Raw genomic sequence first — 19,611 nt, 5'->3', positions numbered from 1 at the left:
AGTTTAGTAATTTAAAGGATTTAAGGGCATATAGGTAATTGAACCACCCTATAGGGTACCCCTTATAAGGTCACCCAAGTTAGGACTAGTGCTTTGTATGCCTAGGAAGATTTTGGTATGCCCAAAATGAGGGTTCTTTTCTATTTGATAGATTTCAATTTCCAGTTTCAAAAGAAAAAACAAAACAAGCAGGTCCTAACTTCCAAGGCCCAAGACATTATCATGGATAATAAATATATGGACCTAACCCAAGAAAACTTACAAAAGCCCGATACTCTTATTATCTAGGGTTTATGTATTTCTCCAAAGAAGCGATACATAAAAAGAGAAACACATTTTTGGCTTTCTTCCTTGACTGCCGCAGAGGAGCTGCAGAACCTAAACAAGGAAGAAGAAGATAGCTAGGGTTTCAAATCAGACGAAACAAATGACGTTCAAGGTTAGTTTTCCTTCTCTCGATCTCGATTGTTCTTCAAATCTCTTACTAATCTCTTGTCAGTATGATTTTTTTTTATCTGTTTGGATTTTCATTTTTGTTTTTCTTGTGTAGTATCATCAATATCAGGTTGTGGGAAGGGCATTACCCACTGAGAAGGAGGACACTCCTAAGATTTATAGGATGAAGCTTTGGGCAACTAATGAAGTTCGTGCTAAATCTAAGTTTTGGTAAGAAAAAAAAAAACCTAATTCTTGATGAAACCCTAGTTGTTGTTTTTTGATTTCGTGAGATGGTTTTGACAGTGTGTTTGGTGTATCTTTAGGTACTTTTTGAGGAAGCTTAAGAAAGTGAAGAAGAGCAATGGACAGGTTTTGGCTATCAATGAGGTATATGTGAATTCAATTCATTGATTAGTTAGATTAAACTGATTTGTGTGTGTGTGTGTTCGAGTTTATGTTTTGTTATGATTAATATGGTTCAAGTTAGATCAAATTTTTCATAGACTTTAGTCTGTGTGCCCCTTGTGTGCCCCTTAACAGTAATAATTTTGTGCAGGCATAATATTCCCTAAAATTAGTAATACTCAATGCTAATGTTTGATAGTTCACCTCAAATAGGGCTTATGTATGGATTCTTTGATGGGTGTGCTTCACTGGTTGAATATAGTAGGAATTCCACTTCTGGCATGCCTCATCATTTAACTGTTATATAGTGTATTGGCTTTTCTTTGTGGCTTATATGTGGCTTATATGATTAGTAAGAGAGCTCTAGTGCAATGGTCAAGCTTATAGTGTGTTAGTAAACTGATAACGGATAGTTTATTTGATGAGTTGAGAACTTGGGTTTTATGTCCTACAAATACGTTATTTCTTTACCATGTAAAGTTGTCCTGTGTTTTATGCCGTCTCATGTCCTTTATGTACAACTTCAAATTTGATTCTACTTGCCTCCTAGGATATCTGAGTAATCTCCCTTGGATCCTATTGTTGCTTATTTCTGAACCTTAAACAGGGAAATGCTTTATTTTGTTAACTGGGAAGAAGTGATGGCGTCATCTCTGGTTTGACTTTACATGTTTTGTGTAGCATTTGATTAGTAAAGCTAGGAACCAAATATCCCTAGTAGATGTCATGTGTACCCTGTTTGGCACCTAAATAGCCCTCATGTTACAAGGAGGTCCTTCTATGGAACTAAGAAACAGAAGCCATGTTACTTTCAGATCAATAAATAGTGGCATGTAGGAATGTGTAGATTGCTAGTTATGCACAATAGACAATAGTTAATTGAGTTCTATGCCTTCTCGTTACTTATTTTTCATGTTCTCTGCTTAATTTTTTTTTTTTTTGGTTGTTGTTTAGTGAACATTTTGTTCATTCTAACCTCCTTATGAAATCTTTTCGTGGCCTGTTCTAATTTAGATTTCACCTGCAGATTTATGAGAAGAGCCCAACCAAGATCAAGAACTATGGTATCTGGTTGCGTTATCAAAGCCGAACCGGTTACCACAACATGTACAAGGAGTACCGTGACACTACTCTCAATGGAGGTGTAGAACAGATGTACACTGAAATGGCTTCCCGTCACAGAGTTAGGTCTCCATGCATCCAGATCATCAAAACTGCCACCATCCCTGCCAAGCTTTGCAAGAGAGAGAGCACCAAGCAATTCCACAAGAAGGACATCAAGTTCCCATTGGTATTCCAGAAGGTCAGACCACCAACCAGGAGATTGAAGACCACATACAAGGCAACAAGACCCAACTTGTTCAAGTAAGCACTTGGTTTAGGACTCGCTAGTGCCTGAAGTAGCCGATTATTAGACTGAGCTGGTGAGCTGGTAAAAGCTTTTCATAAGATTTATATATTTTGGGGTAAAAACATCTTTTTTGTCTGTAGAACCTTATTTACTTATTGTTTCTGTTTTGATCTGAGTGTTTGGTTATGCATGATCCGTACTTTAAGTTTCAGATTCTTCTTGCTTATAGACATTGTGAGTTATGATGTCAGATTTTGACCATATCTGTTACTACCACGCAAGACTCAACCCAAACAAAAGCAATATCTTTCAGTAGAACTCAAACTACCCAAACCGTGATGTTTCTCAGTTATTTGCTCTGCTCACACTTACACTTCAAGTGATTACCTTTCAAATATTCAATTCTTTCCATCGTAGATGAAATGAAACCCGAGAAACAGAAAAGAGCCCTCCATAATTATATTATGGTGTATATAAGATTGTTGAAAAACAAATCACATCATAATTGAAATGATAGGAGTATATGCAAGACTAACATGGTAATTGGACCCACGCTGCAAAGAAAAAGAACTCTACTTCATGTATGATGTATCTAACCATCAATCTTAACCATTCTCGATATGTATCCAAAATAACATAGAGATATATAGAATATTAATAGTTATCAGCAGATTCCAGTTAGAAGTTACAGTTAGTTAGCCATGAATAATTTCAATAAGAAGAGTATGCAGTTACCATCATTTCATCATCTTCTTATCTTTATGTTCTTGTTTGTTGTATTGATAGTACATTCTCAAGGGTGCCACGATGTTGAGAGAACCGCTCTTCTAACCTTCAAAAACGTTCTCCAAGACCCTACGAATCGTCTCTCTTCATGGCAGGAAGGCAGCCACTCCCAAAATTGCTGCAATTTGCACGGAATCCAATGTTACTCCCTACATGTCATCTCGATCGACCTCCGGAACAGGGACTACGAGATGTACCTCTTCAATGAACATAGTTTTGGTTTGGTTGAACCAAAAACATCACTGAAAGTGAAAGGTCATTTTTTCCTCTCACTTTTAAACATTACTCGTCTCGAGTATCTTGATCTTGGCTACAACAATTTTCAAGGATTGCAAATCCCAGCGGAGGTTTCCAATCTCAAAACTCATTCATCTTGATCTCTCCTATACAGATTTATCAGGCTCTATTACAACACAGTTCGCTAACCTCTCTTTCCTACAGTACCTTGATATCTCTTCATCTTCTATGAAATATTCTTCATTAAGCTGGATGACAGGGTTACTCGATTTAAAGATACTAAGGTTGAGCGGTGTTGATCTATATGAGGCATCATCTTCAGAAGACAACTTTGTGGAACCTCTCTTGTTTCTTTCCAATCTAAGCAATCTCGACCTTTCCCATTGTAAACTACAAGGTTCATTTCCTTATCTTCCTCAACTTAAAGAGCTTGACATAAGTAGAAATCCTGGACCTCTCTTTGATGTTTGGACTTTTTTTTTTTTTTTTTTTGACTTAAAAGGTTAAAATTTTATTAAAAAGAAAAAAGAGATACAACAAAGGAATGCGCCAAACAGACACTTCTTGAACTTAAAAGCTTCAAGTCCAAACATCATTTTGTTGTTTGATGTTTGGACTTGAATAGCCTAAACTCCAAAATCTTTCAATCTCAGACACTTCTGTGAGGGGTTCAATACCTAGTTCAATTTCATCAAATGCTCAGCTATTATCCCATCTAGACCTCTCTAACAATTTCATAACAGGTTATCTTCCTTCTTCAATTTTCAATCTAAAACATCTACAATTTCTCTCCTTGTCCAAAAACTATTTGCAAGGACCAATCCCGAAATCAATCTGCGAGACGTCATGTTTACAGAAGCTTGATTTGAGCAAAAACATTTTTACGGGAATGATACCAAGCTACAGAACCTCTATTACGTTGATATTTCTAGCTAGTAATTCCATTGAAGGTGTTGTTTCCCTGGTAGGTTGTTGGATTAACAAATCAAACGTGACTACATTGTCTCTGAGCTCGACTAGGCTAACCGTTCATCTTGATCAACACCTTCATCCATCTAAGTTTAATCTTGAGAGATTAGAACTTCGGTCATGCAATCTGGAAGGATATATCCTGCCATTCATTTGCAACATGAGTCATCTTGATACATTGGATCTGTCTGATAACCACTTATCAGGACATTTTCCTCCTTGCCTCGCCAAACTCAAAAATATCACTAGCATAAACCTCTCTCGAAACCACCTTAGTGGACCGCTACCATATTTGATTGATGTTGGAAAACGATTAATAAAAAAATAATTTTTTAAAATTTTAATAAAAAATTATAATTTATTATTTTATTTTGTGAATGAAACTTTTTAGTCCCACATCGTGGAGTTTCCAATTTTTAGTAGTTTTAAGAAACTATATAAAACTTTTAGTCCCACATCGGGGAGTTTTTCTTCTTAAGTTGTATTTGTCAATTATATAAAGAAATTCACTACTTTTGTAAAATCTATGGGAAATGGATTGCTCTATATTTTAGAGAGACCCGTAAAGGAAAATATTTTATAGCGGTTTTTTAAGCATTCGCGATTTTCCTTAACGGTTTTTTCGGAGTTGCCAAGCTCAAGTTGAGCATCTACTACATATGCTAGTAGTAGGTGTATTAGGGTGTTTTATCCTGGAGATATCCGTCCTGTGAGGGCTATAGCATCACTCTTGAGTGTAGCCGGGCGCTAATGTCTTAAGGACAGCGTGTTGAACACGTGACTCACTCTATTTTCCAAAGTTTTGCCTTGTTGCTGTTGCGGAGATACGGGGTGCTTGTTCGTTTCGTCAAAGCAATCACTTCCATTATAAAGGAGCTAAGTATCAATAACTTTTGCTTATTTGATTTTTCTTTGTTTTTGATTATTGCACCCAACAATCTTAAGACATTATATTTGTAATAATCGAAAACGATTGATTGGTTTGTGAATCATGGATGTTAATTGTGGAGTGAAAAAACAAAACGAATTTCTGGTCAGCTGTAGAGTTTCAATTTTATCTTTTAATCTAGAAGGAATTTCGATGAACCCTTTTGACACAACGTAGTAGACATCCTGATAGTTACCCCGCGTAAAATTTCAGAATTTTTGGAGTTGTAAAAGTATTTTTTTATTTTTACAAAACAGAAAAACGTTTCTGAAAAATTCTGACGAGCAGAAAATTGTTGTTAACTAAATTAATTTTTGTGGGGTAACCATGAGTTTTTTGAAACGCTGATTCAAACGAAGTTTGTATATATAGATGTTATCTTCAAAACTCATATTTTACTTTCTGATTTGGAATTGTGATTTGTGAATAAAGGTGTCATCTCCGAGGGACATGGCTAATAGCCGCATGTGGTTGGAAACAAATCTTCCAAAGATGGCAAAGGTGAGAACATCGAACGCAACTCTAAGCATGGTCTTCATGATAAAGGTATATTTCGTAAACCTGAATCCGGAATTACTTTAGTTAAGGGTGAGTGTTATGTTTGTAAAATTCCTGGCCACGCGGCAGTAAATTGTAGACAACATAAAAACCTTAATAAGTAGAAAGTTAATGCTAATTTAGTTGAAACAAACTAGAACGAGTTTGGTGGCATGATGTCGGAAGTTATTTTAATAACCAATGTGAGAGACCAGTAGGTGGACTCTGGAGCCACCAAGAATGTTTGTTGAAACAGAGACCTGTTCACCTCCTATCATAGGATAGGGGATGTCGAGAAACTCTTATAGTAACTCATATGCAATAGAGGTTGCATAAAAGGAAAAGGTCGAGCAGAAGCTCATATCTGTAATATTCTCACATTGAATGAAGTTTTCATGTTCCGAGCATATGCGAAAATCTTGTATCTTGTTCTGTTGTAGATGGAAAAATATTTAAGATCTTAATTGAATCTGGAAAACTTGTTGTAACTAGGCAGTGATTTTTTAAGCAAGAGTTATAGGACTTTGGGTCTATATAAGCTTAACGGAAAAACTGATGATGTGAACGTAGTTGATTCTTGTGATATCTTTGTGTGATTGATTGTTTTACGTGGTAGACTTGGAACCGTAAACTTATAAGTCAATGCTTAACTGGCTAGCATAGGCTTCGTACCCAAATTTAGTTTGGATTTTGAACACAAAAGTGAAATCTGTGAAGAATCAAAATATGCTATAAAATCTTTTAGCACAAATGTTCAGAGTAATTCTAAGCCTTTAGAATTAATTCAGTTAGGCCTAGTTGACATGAGTTCAACCCAAAACCACTGTGGTAAAAGATGGTTATAACTTCCGTAGATGATTGTACGAGGTACTATCTTGTATACTTGCTTAGGATAAGGATGACGCCTTAGAAGCCTTAAGATGTATAAACTTGAAGTTGGAAACCAATTAGAAGCCTTGAACATAACAACCGTATCCTTAAGGAGATGATAATTTCCATGTTGATTAGTTCAGGATTACCTGCGGCCTTGTGGGGGGAGGCAGTCCTCTTAACTAGTATATCCTGAATAAAGTACCCTTTTAAGAATCAGATGAAACTCCATATGGTTTATGGAACGGTAGATGACCTTCTTATGAATGTGTCAAAGTGTGGGGGCGTTTGACTAAGATTGTAATTCCTCTTCCTAAAAGAACTAGATTGAAACCAAAAATGTTTATTGTGTTTTCGTATAGGGTATATTGAGTATACTTCTATAAATAGATTTTTGGTTGTGTGTTCTGATTTTTTCTGACATTGGTGTGAATATTATTACGAAATCTAGGGATGCTGAGTTCTTTGAACATGTTTATTCTAAACCTGTACCTCATTAGAGATGTGTTGTTGATCCCCTAGATTTATCTTCAAATAGTCAGAACTTATTTTAAAGGAAGATGAAGTTGATGTTGAGCCTAAGAGAAGTAAAATAATTAGACTTGAGACTTCTTATGAAACCGACTTCATAACATGCCTATCTTAGTCTGAGCCACAGACTTGTAAAGAAGCCTTAATATCTACTGAAACCCCATTCTGGTAAGAAGCTTCATTTAGTGAAATGGACTCAGTCCGTTGGAACCAGACTTGTGAGCTTGCTAGTTTACCTCCAGGTTGTAAGACCATGGGATGTAAATGAGTCTTTAAGAGGAAACGATAGGTAGATGAAACTGTGGAAAAATATTAAGCTAAGTTGGTAGCTAAAGGCTATAAACTAAAAGAAGGTGTAGATTTCCTTGATTTTAATTCAATTGTGACAGAAATTACTTCCGTTGAGATACTAATTGTTATTGCTGCCATAAAGAACGTAGAGATACATCAGATGGATGTTAAGCCATCTTTTTCTAAAACCGTGAATTAGGTAAAGAAATTTACATAGATCAACCTGAAGACTTTGTAGTGAAAGGTTGTGAATACAAAGTTTGTAATTTGAAAAATCTTTGTATGGTTTTCAAATAAGCACGTAAACAGTGACATGGAAAATTTAATCATGTGATAATGGATAGTGGATTTAAATTAATGAATCTGACAAATATGTCTACAAGTAACTTGTTAAGGATGTCTGTGTAATTGTATGCTTGTATGTTGATGATATGCTTGATACAAACATAGATGTGATCAATTTCACTAAAAACATGCACTGAATGAGAACATTGACTTGAAAGACTTGGGCCCTTTTGATGTAATCTTAGGGATGAGGATTAGAAGATAATCAAACATTTATAAGTCTTAGTCGTTCTCATTATGTTGAGTTGTGCTTAAGAGATACAATCAGTATGATTATAAACCTGCTTGTACTTCGTACGATTATTCTTGTAGTCTCAAGAAAAATAAGGGTAGTGGAGTATCTTAACTTGAATACTCAAAAGTTATAGGATGTCTGATGAATTTAATGAACTGTAAGAGTCCAGACATTTCCTATATTGTGAGTAAGTTAAGTGGATATAATTGTAGTCCAGAGCAAGAGAATTCAGATGCACTGAGTAGAGTATTATGGTACCTAAAATACTCTTTTGATTTATGAAAGGTATCTTGTTGTCCTTGGGACTTTATGATGCAAACTGGATAGTTGACTCAGAGGAGTCTAAGTCTACGAGTGGATATGGTTTCACTCTAACATGTGGGTTTGTTGTTGGAAGATTTCCAAACAAACATATCGCTCAATTCATTATGGAATCTGAGAGTATTGCGTTAGATAAAGCATGAGAGGGGGTCGAGTGCCTAAGATGCTTTTTAGAAGACATTCCTCTTTGGCATAGGCCTGTGCCAGCTATATCTATACATTGTGTTAGCCAAGCTATAATAGTTAAAGCTAAGAAATAACTAATCCCAATCGGCGTTATTTCCATTGATTGGATAAAGTCCAAGGAGAATATCGCGCAATCTTTGACGAAAGGTTTGTACAAAGAGATAGTTAAAAATGCATCGAGGGGGTTGGGGCTTAAGCTCATACATTAAACTTGCCATGAAGGATACTCAACCTTGCTGACTGGAGATCCCATGATCAAGGTTTCGAATGAGACAACTAATTTGTGGTGGGTAAAGGTAAACACTATCAGAGATTTTCATTCTCTGTCCCTTCCCTATGGTGTAGACGTGATAGTGTGACTGCATGTGGAGGATGACTTTTTAATAAGTCTTAATGAGTTCTATAGTTTCAATTTAAGATTGAAGTGGGGTGTAGCAGTAACACTCTTTATGGAAACTCACCTATCTGAATGAGGAAGTAGGTCGCTTCCTGTGAGAATATGAGCTGATTCTCTAGAGCATTCTGAGAAACAGGATACGTCCAGGGCCAAAACGGACAAAACGGCACGAGCTTGGAAGCAATCTTGGAGATATCACCCGTGGTTGTTATCACGAATTACATCAAATGCTAGCAGTTCAAGACATAGTTCACTGTCTATAGCAAGTAATTCCGGTAATATCTCACTAAGCAAAGGTTCAAGACCTCATGGACACCTCTGCCTAAAATGGTATTTCCTGCGTTTTTTATGTGATTTTCATTTTGATGGTTTTGGTATTACTGGAACTTAGGACCTAAAGGTCACTAAGGGTTCACTAGTTCATGCTTTTTCACTTTGGTGAAAGATACCTATTGTCTCATCATGTGAGAACTAAAGATGAAAGCTCTCAATACTATTATGATTTATGCAATCCATATTATGACTAGTATGATTTCAACACTTGCACGATCAGTCTGTTTGGATCGTGAGGTTGGGATGTTTATTTACCAAGATATATCTGTGTTTTCATGTTTTATTGAGTTTTCATTCATGTGGGGGATTGTTGGAAAACGATTAATAAAAAAATAATTTTTTAAAGTTTTAATAAAAAATTATAATTTATTGTTTTATTTTGTGAATGAAACTTTTTAATCCCACATCGTGGAGTTTCCAATTTTTAGTAGTTTTAAGAAACTATATAAAGCTTTTAGTCCCACATCGGGGAGTTTTTCTTCTTAAGTTGTATTTGTCAATTATATAAAGAAATTCACTACTTTTGTAAAATCTATGGGAAAGGGGTTGCTCTATATTTTAGAGGGACCCCTAAGGGAAAATATTTTATAGCGGTTTTTTAAGCATTCGCGATTTTCCTTAACGGTTTTTTCGGAGTTGCCAAGCTCAAGTTGAGCATCTACTACATATGCTAGTAGTAGGTGTATTATGGTGTTTTATCCTGGAGATATCCGTCCTGTGAGGGCTATAGCATCACTCTTGAGTGTAGCCGGGCGCTAAGGTCTTAAGGACAGCGTGTTGAACACGTGACTCACTCTATTTTCCAAAGTTTTTCCTTGTTGCTGTTGTGGAGATACGGGGAGCTTGTTCGTTTCGTCAAAGCAATCACTTCCATTATAAAGAAGCTAAGTATCAATAACTTTTGCTTATTTGATTTTTCTTTGTTTTTGATTATTGCACCCAACACTTGATTTTGGTAATGATAACCATGTGGTCAGGGAAATGAATTTTTCGTCCAATAAGTTCCGGGGTCCACTTCCTCTTCCGCCTGAAGGTGCATGTCATTATATTCGACTTATCACAAAACAAATTCATCGGTGAAATCTCGATAGAGACTGGAAGCAGATTATTCAATTCCAAATACATCTATTTATCTCGTAATAGCCTCTCAGGTACAATTCCTTTCTCTATATGTTCGTTCCCATGAGTACATGATTAATAGCATTTCTTCTCTGGATCTCTCTGATAACAGACTATCCGGGAAAATACCTTCTAGTATTGGTGATCGCGGTAGTCTTTTATATCTGAATTTAGGCTTTAATAATCTCAGTGGGAATGTTCCAAACGAGCTTGGACAGGTGAAAGGTCTTATGTTAGGTGATAATGCTCTTAGTGGATTCTTTCCTGATTCAATAGAACAACTCAGCAGTTTGGAAGTTATAAACTTGAAGAACAACAATTTTGAAGGTACTCTACCCAGTTTTGTCAGTACAATCTTTGGTCTTAAGATCTTTTCAGTGAGGTCTCACAAGTTTAGAGGAATTATCCCAAATGAAATTACTAATTTGCAGGATCTACAAATTTTAGACTTGTCCCAAAACAATTTTTCTGGAGTAATATATAGGAAACTTGAAGGTGCTAAAAAGTAGACCCAATTTCACATTGGTTTCCAAATACCTCCCTCTATGATTCCCAAATCGATTTATCAGCCAACTTTTTGGAAGGTGCTATCCCAGATGAGATTGGTCTACTAAAAGGTCTTTTCCTGCTCAATCTTTCACATAATCGTTTGATTGGTACAATCCCAAAGAGTGTTGGGTCAATGCATAGTTCAGACTTTTTAGACTTGAGTTTCAACAAATTGTCTGCTCCTATCCCACAATCTTTGGCATGCCTAGACATTCATGCATATTTCAACATGTCTTATAATAACTTGAGTGGCACGATCCCAGTAGGAAATACCCCGAGTAGAAATCCTTTAGCATGTTTGAACAATAAATTCTTGCTTGGGATGGTTACGGAGAACATTTGCAAGGGTAATGATACTGAACCTCAAAATGAAGATGACGAAGATGCAAAACAGAAGTTGTTATTGTATGCTGTTGTTGCCTTGGGAATTGGTGTCGGATTCTCAGGTCCGTTCTTGGTTTTGCTTGTACGGAGAAAATGGCGGTTTGGGTATTGGAGAATAATCGGTGTTGTTGCAATAAGAGTAACTAGGTGTGTGTTGAAAAATTAAATAATGTAACGATTGTTATTATCATCAATGATACCCTGCTATTATAATTGTACTTCTATCTGAACTTAACAACAAAACTTTTTCTAACTAGTTACTAGAGCGACTTCACCAATTGGCGTGGACTTGTCCCTCCACCACAGGATTAGTGGAGGTGGGCTTTTTAAATCGCTAGTGGACCCCAATATCTTAATCTAACGGTGAGGAGACTTGGTCCACCTTTAACTTTTTCGGTTACTAAAGAGTTGTTGATACTGTTATAAACATACATGAGGAATTTATGTTTTCCTTTTTCCTACAACAATTAATATCACATACATTTTTGGCGCCGCGGTCGGAGAACGAAAAGTGATAATAAAAGTATTATCGTTCACTCAAACTTGTGAAGATTTGATTTTAAACCTAATTCTAAATTAAACTAGCAATTAAATAGAAGATGATAATAGTATTACGAGAGACTAGGTCTCAGGATTCCACCATACATCATATTCATGTGATTCATATATTAATTCTAAACAATTATTAACTCAAATTATTGATTCTAATTCTTTGCCAAAAATAGATTTCTAAAAGATTAAATGTAATTCATAAGCATGGTCCTTCAAAAGTACTTAAATCTAAGCATACACCATCAAACAAAATCACAATTAATTAATAAAAATCATAAATCAATTTAAATAAATGCAATAAGTCATAAAATAATTAATTATATTTACCACAAGTATGAAATATGGCTTTGTCCGTCGTCCTAATGATAGGGTTTAGCTCCTCATGTTGAAAACACTCTCAAAAGATTTATTTATTTCTCAAAAAGTGTTTAAAAAGATGAAAAGAGAGAAAATAATAAAAACACCAAGTTTGTGATGTTGTAAGGGCGTTACAAAATCTCTGTTACAAAATAAATGTTACAAACTGAAGATAAGCCTTGCAACACACTGTTACAAACGCTACAAAAAACGACTATTCTGGTTGGTTTGTTCTTCGTGTTCTTCTTAACAACGGTTTAGAGCCGTCTGTTCTTCGTCTTCTTCCTACTGGTGCTACCCCTAACTCTCCATAATAATTTATGTGACCCCGATAACTTTTTTATACCAAACAACAACCGAAAATCTCAATTAAATCTTTTAATATATTTTCTTTTCTTCCACAAAATTCTCAAAATTTCATTTTTTTTCCTCTCTCTCTCTTCTATACCCGGCTTATGAGTTATCAAAACTCTATCCAAATTCTTTGTTAATTCGATATAAACAACTATTATGGAAGTTTATCCTCTTCTATCCTCTGTGTAGTATGATTACATCCAAAATTTTCTCAATCTCTCCGAGACAATATTCACAAACAACATCACTACTTTCTTTTCCATTTTTAACAAAAATAAATAAAAATATGATTACATCCGAAATTTACTTTGTTAAATCTTCCTCATACTCCTCCTCATAAACAGAGGACATTATGCAATATCCTTATGTATACCAAAGGATATTATTAAAATATTCCTGAGTTTGTATGAAGAAGAATAGAACCGAAACCATTCATATAAATAGCCTCTTCAAAAGGTCCAAGAAGGAAGATTTTAAATTTTGGAAGTAAATATATACAATTAAAGAAAGTCCCTTTTGGATTACCTAAAAATAACCAAAACATATGATTATAAATTAATTAATTTAAAAAAAAACGACAGAATAATGAGATATTTAATAATCAATGATTCCTGATTGACCTTCTTTTTCTTCTCCCACTATGTAGCAGATTGTTATAGGAGATCCTTGTATCGATCCCACTGGATATCTTTAGATCATTTTCGAGTCTAATAATTAGACGTTCATAATCATCCTTTTCTAAGATCAAAATTTGATTGTTTTTCTTAGATTTTTCCTTAGATATCCCTTTTGTAGTTTTTACTTCAGACTTGGGCATCCATTTGAGGGTGGATTTAGGATGAAGATATTGTTCCATATCTTGCAACATTGTTTTTTTCCAAGTTGAAACATCAGATCTTGTGTTCTCATTGACAAAGGTACTATCCCTTTTTATCATTGTTCTTTTTATAGATTACTCTTGTAGAACTAGGATGTGAACTATTAAAATAATTTTTTTTTGTCTTAAATTAGGACGGTTGTGATCTGAGTTTTTGTTAGAAGTAACTTTACTCAATTTTTCTGAAACAAAAGATAGAGCATCTTGCATCTTACGAATTTTGCACTTTCTTTGCACATGGCCTTTATTTCCACAGAAGTAACAATGCTTATTAAATGAAGTGTAAGTTTTGAGGTTACCTTTTTGTGAATTTCCGGTCTTTTGAGCATTCTGATTCTCAACCTTTGGAGTTTTAATTTGATCACTTGCAGAAGTGCTTTCTTCTTGAATCTCACTTGAAGACTTTGGAAAATCCTCTAGTGCAGAAGAACTTGTAGCTTTAACAGATTCTCTTTGTTGTTTGTGGGAGCTTCTATTCCTTCTTACCTCAAACCTCATGTCTTACGATGAACTCTTTCTGCTTACATCAGAGATGATAAATTGTTTGTACTATCATTGAGCCTTTTTAACTTTTTAATATTCTCTTCCAAAGACTTAATTTCTTCAAGAACATTGAGAAGGTCATCCTTAAGAAATTTTTCTCGGGAGAGAAGAGACTCCTCTTTTTATTCAAACATTAATTGTTGACAATTAATTCGTGCTTCAATTTTAAAAAGTTTCTTTTTCCACAGATAATGTTTTCTGCAAAGATTCTCATAATCAAGAGAGCCTTTAAAATCGACTCGAGCCACCGGCTCCTATGTCAGTGTACGAACCCGAGGGGCCGAAACAGTATCGTAACTGTCATCCTTCCCCGTTGCGGTTTTATATTTAACCTTAACCCTTCCTTAGGGTCTAAAATAGTAATTATGTCCTAAGTCCGAAAATAAAGTCCAAAAAGTGTCCAAAAAGTGTCCAAAAATAAATAAAAAATAATAGCAAACCTTAATAGATAAAACCCGAAAAAAATATTAAAAACAAAATCGAATAAAAATAAAATTCTTTGTCTTCTTCTCTTTTTCGCTTAATTTGCCAAGCTTTAATTCCCCATGTTAGAGCACTGCTCGGTCGAACTCGCATGCGTTGCTATGTCAAGCATGTTTGTCAATGTTAGTGATCAAAACTATAGTCTTGATTTCTAGTCTACTATAGCTAAGTCTCGGACTAGGATAATAAGTGTACTTGAGCTCAAGAACTCGATGGCGATCATCATACAAGACGAATAACTACTCAAGGAACTGGTGGAACTTCATCGACTAAAAGGTATGTGGAGACTTGAACTTATCTATCACTCAAAAGTATATCTACTCTATCTCCTAGTTTGAGACAAAAGTCGTTTTGCTATATAGACTTTGATTATACATATTTGCTATTTCGAGCTGAGTTTATCTCGCTTATATATTTCTCGAAATATGTGTTGGTAAGCTTTCATTTTGGCCAAGTTCATCTTTACCTAGTGACGAATGTCATTTTATGTTTCAATCACTTTGAAAATTGCTCTGACGAAAAATGGTTTGTGAATAACAACTATATAACGTCCTCTGAGAATGTTTCAATGGTTGAAATGAAAGTTTAGATTATATAACCATTGTGTGGTAACACATATATGTATAAGTCCTTATTCCTTGAACCAAAGTATGCGTACTTTGTTGATCAGGAAAACCGGAACAAGAGCTGTGAACTCAGTCCGCGAACTGGCGGAAGTTCTCATCCCGAGAATATCTGCTGGAGTTTGTGAACTCCTTCCGGGAACTTAAGTCCGCGAACTTGAGTTGGTTATATCTAAAGACGATTTTTGTGAACTTATATTTATATAAGCTAAGGAATGCAATTGCAAACCGTGGCTATAAAGTTCATGAATCGATTCGAGTGAATCAAATCATTTTTTCTTTAATTGTGTCTTGTATACTTCTATAAGATTTTTACAATTGAACAACTCTCTAACTAGTTCATTTGAGTCATTTGAACTAGTTATGGTGAAGAAGAATATGGTTGATATGAAAGTGCTCATATGGCTAACCATTTGGTTAACTATTATTGAACCAACAAATGTACATGTTTGGGTACGGTTACACAAACTTAAAATCGTGCATTTCATTTGTGTGTAACAAGCTAAGTTTTCGATTCAACGTTTGAAAGATATTAGCTTGAATCTAATAAGGTTTTCATCTAACAGTGAATATTGAATGCTTTGTTACTAAGCTAACATTGATTGCAAACCCTGATTTGAAAGACTATATAAGGGAGAACTCTAGCAACTGGGAAACCTAATCCCCACACCTCCTGTGTGATACTAGTTTTATAAGCTAGAGTCGATTCTCCTTTAAACTTAGGTTTCTTATCGAGACCCTGTAGGTTAACGACTTGAAGACTTCATTGGGATTGTGAAGCCAAATCGATACTACTTTCTTATAGTTGTGTGATCTGATCTTGTTGATTCTATCGTGTTGAGTACAATCGTAATGATTGGCTTGAGATTAATATCTCCGATAGGCAAGATATAAAAGTAGTCACAAACATCTTCGTCTCATCGTTTGTGATTCCACAATATCTTCTTTCGCCGCGTCGATTAAAATTATTGTGAGGTGATTGATAATACTAGGTTATTCTTCGGGAATATAAGTCCGGGTTATCAATTGGATCCTGTTCACCTTGATTTATCAAAAGACGGAACAAAACTTGTAGGTATTTCCGTGGGAGACAGATTTATCTATTATCATAGACTTTTTTGTGTGATACAGATTTGTTTATTAAAGTCTTCTACTTTGGGTCGTAGAAACTCTTAGTTGTGGGTGAGATCAACTAAGGGAATCAAGTGCGTAGTACCCTATTGGGATCAGAGGCGTAAGGAGCGCAACTGTACCTTGGATCAGTGTGGGATTGATTGGGATTCAACTACAGTCCAGACCGAAGTTAGTTTGTAGTAGGCTAGTGTCTGTAGCGACTTAATACAGTATGTGTTCAATCTGGACTATCTCCCTGGGTTTTTCTGCATTTGCGGTTTCCTCGTTAACAAAATTCTGGTGTCTGTGTTATTTCTTTTCCGCATTATATTTTGTTTTTCACAGGTTGTGCGTTAAGATCAATCAATTAGAATATCCAACCTTTGGTTGTTGATTTACATTGATTGACACTTGAACATTGGTCTTTGATACCGTTCAAGTTATTTCACATAATAATCAGGCTCACGGATTTCTATCTGTTCAATTTGCTGATTATATTGTGAAATAGAGATATTAGAACTCTTTGATATACTTTATTAAGATTGAGTCTAGTTGATTCTCTTGAAAGTATATTGGAGTTTGTCCATACAGATTGCTAATCGAAATATTGGGTGAGGTTTTTGTACCCCCGCCTGTTCACCCCAAGTCATTAATCAATCACAAATCTGAACTTCTTTGGCTCCAATTTTTTTTTTTTGATCTAAAACCTATAACAAAATCAAATACCCAAAAATGTAAAATATGACCAAAAAAAAAACTACTACTAAAAAAAAAAAAACCTAAATCTAAAACCCCAACTTAAAAACAAGTTGGGGTCGGCGACGCCAACAATTGATATAATTATAATTATAAAATTAAGTCACTATGAAAATTGGTAAATAATGGAATCTTAACCCCAGTATTTTTTGAATGTTGATATCGTCTTTGTATGAGTTTTCTATTTTTAGTGTTAGAATTTAAGTCTGAAGTCAACCTTCACAAGTCTGAGTAACGAATCTCTTTTATTACCACTTTTCTACAACAATTAAAATCACATCATATGGTTTATGATCAAGAATCCTTGAATGGATTTATATCAAAAGAGAATGACCTTATAATAGACAAGGATTATTGAACTAACCTAGATTACAAGTTGTGTAACTATCAAGAAGATTATTACCAACTCATTCTTTGTGATCCCCCAACAAAGTCTTATTGTCTCACTCTAGTTCTGGAAGAACATAAGTAGTGGAAAATAACCATATGAATGAAGCACACACAAATTTTTCAAGGGGATGAATTGTGTAGCTTACATGAATCCTTTATTTATATTGAATGGTTGCTTGAATCCGTATGCTCATTCATAAATTCCTACTCACGAAATGCAACACATAATAAATGTTGCTTTAATAATCATTCATAACTTCTTCGTTATAACTCGGAATTGAGGGATTCTCGGCTCTTTGAATTCGTATGCTCATTCACTACAACATGAGTACCTTTCATGGGACAAAGATCATTCTCACTAAATTCTTGGTTCATGTATCCTTGAGGCTATACATAAATATATATTTATTGTTATCAGGATTGTTCCATAGAGTGAGTACTTGTTTCGATAGATTATAAAGGTAGAATTGAACAAGAGTTCCAAATGAAATCAGTCACCACATACATTTGTTGATGAAGTCCTCATAGATGTATTTGTTTGATCTTCGGTTTTTAGTCTTCGTGGGTTATTCAGTGGATTCTGATACTCAACTACCACACTCTAATCCTAGTCCGAGATTGACTATAGTAGAAATGAAGATATAATATTATACATCTTACATTGACAACAAGCTTGAGATAGCAAAACTTGCGGGTTCGACCGAGCAATGCTCTAACAATGTTATTTATCTGTATATAATATCACAAGTAGTACATTAATCAACATAGGTAATTTTTAGCTCAATCGTAAAGATCCTAGAAGACTTGTTCTTGTTGAATTCGTATCTCGAAATATAAATTACAAGACTTGTTCTTGTTGGAATCAGATCTTGTACAATTTGGGTCTATACTAGGTTGACATTGATTTACAATGATGAACAAGAATCTTATTCTAGAGATCTCTACATACTGATTGTACAAAGAATTGTCTATACAGAGGTTTACGAACGATTTTTTTATGTACTAGGTACCCTCTCCTTTTCATTACCCATTCATTCTAGTGCTTAACGCAACTTATTTACTTTTCCTCGTAGGACTAGAGACTAGTTCAATCAATTTAAACAACTCATGGTATCGATAATCAATCGGATAATCCATTAGAAAGAATATCTCGAAACCCACCTCGCCAAATTATAAATTCTACCATGTTGTTGTACTTGTACACGACTGCAAAGGTAATGGTGAACGACTATTGAACTACGTATAACATTACATTGGAGGATGAGAGATAAGTTTCATTTAAGAGGTTGAGGTAGAAAGTCGCTGAAAAGTTGAATTATAAGAAGTTAATAGATTTAGAAAGATAAACATCAATTTATTATATTTTAACATAAATTCATGCGTACAATCTCTACATAATCAATTACTAATAGATGAAAATTATTTTTAAATTCACACAATACTACTTCAAAGGCAAATAAATTCCAGAAATCAACTTATTCTATCGTAAAAGTGGTTTTTTTTCCATAATAATTTACATTCTTAATCGATCAAAAAAGATACTTAAAAAATCATTCAGTGATGATATCAGTGATCCAGATGTAAAAATCGTCAGCACCATACTTGTTTTATAATAAAAATATCACAAGTGTGGCTCTGCCCAAAAGAGAAGAATCTACTAGCCCATTTCTTTTTTCATAAAAAAGGTAAAACCTTAGACCAATACACAAACAATTACAAGATCTTTCAAGGTCATTACACTATCATTGAATTCATTGCAACTCCACCAATTCTTGACTATCAGTCTCACAGACTTAAAAGCCATTCCACAATTCCAAAAGGACCAAATCATATCAGATGGCCTAACTAGTTTTGAAACAAGACTAATTTGTTTGACTGCACGAACTGCTTGACTAGACCAGATTGTGAATCTACATCAGTGTTGCCACTCAACAAAATCTACACCGGAGATGCTATGAGAAATCAGTTGGCAGAACACTACGGCCTCAGCGCACACACATGTAACTGGCATGGGAAAGCAGTGCAGGGCTGCTTACATGGCATCACTTCTCCTCCCCACAATCGAGTGTGAATTCGTGCACACTCCTTAACGAGTGTATATTTCACATTTTAATTTCTACCCTTGATTTAATTTAGGGAGTTATGTAACGAGGGTCATGATTCTAAACATGGAGGGTAATGAGACCATCAGTTAAATAATCAACCAATTAGAAAAATATGTGAAATATACACTCGTTAGAGGAGTATGAACAGATTTGGACTCCCCACAATCTTTCGAATTCTCACACCTGTCCTTAGATTCACAATCCAACGGCAACGAACAGAGCCACATAACATCACGCACACAAATC

The 19,611-nt window shown here is 34.9% G+C and overlaps 2 protein-coding genes across 2 annotated transcripts; both read left to right on the top strand.

The window, feature by feature from the left end:
- The first annotated feature begins 285 nt into the window (after positions 1-285).
- LOC113341036 (60S ribosomal protein L18a-2-like) lies at positions 286-2,444 on the top strand. The gene is made up of 4 exons (XM_026586074.1): positions 286-439; positions 551-666; positions 762-825; positions 1,871-2,444. The coding sequence occupies exons 1-4, from the start codon at positions 428-430 to the stop codon at positions 2,210-2,212; spliced, it is 534 nt and encodes a 177-aa protein (XP_026441859.1). The 5' UTR covers positions 286-427; the 3' UTR covers positions 2,213-2,444.
- A 7,906-nt stretch (positions 2,445-10,350) lies between these two features.
- LOC113340845 (probable LRR receptor-like serine/threonine-protein kinase At1g12460) lies at positions 10,351-11,378 on the top strand. Its single transcript, XM_026585903.1, has 2 exons — positions 10,351-10,606; positions 10,849-11,378. Exons 1-2 carry the CDS (start codon positions 10,351-10,353, stop codon positions 11,376-11,378), a joined length of 786 nt encoding a protein of 261 aa, XP_026441688.1.
- The last annotated feature ends 8,233 nt before the right edge of the window (positions 11,379-19,611 follow it).

Source organism: Papaver somniferum, unplaced genomic scaffold (genome assembly GCF_003573695.1).
Source record: "Papaver somniferum cultivar HN1 unplaced genomic scaffold, ASM357369v1 unplaced-scaffold_24, whole genome shotgun sequence".
NCBI lineage: Eukaryota > Viridiplantae > Streptophyta > Magnoliopsida > Ranunculales > Papaveraceae > Papaver > Papaver somniferum.
The sequence above is the reverse complement of the archived record's forward strand: the minus strand, read 5'-3'. Positions and strand labels throughout refer to the sequence as shown.

Excerpts from the sequence above, each read along its gene's own strand:
- LOC113341036 (XM_026586074.1), top strand. Across the intron at positions 667-761 it reads CGTGCTAAATCTAAGTTTTG|GTACTTTTTGAGGAAGCTTA; the intron begins GTAAGAAAAAAA and ends GTGTATCTTTAG. Across the intron at positions 826-1,870 it reads AGGTTTTGGCTATCAATGAG|ATTTATGAGAAGAGCCCAAC; the intron begins GTATATGTGAAT and ends TTTCACCTGCAG.
- LOC113340845 (XM_026585903.1), top strand. The coding sequence starts at position 10,351 with ATGATTAATAGCATTTCTTCTCTGGATCTCTCTGATAACAGACTATCC. Across the intron at positions 10,607-10,848 it reads GAAGAACAACAATTTTGAAG|CCAACTTTTTGGAAGGTGCT; the intron begins GTACTCTACCCA and ends TCGATTTATCAG.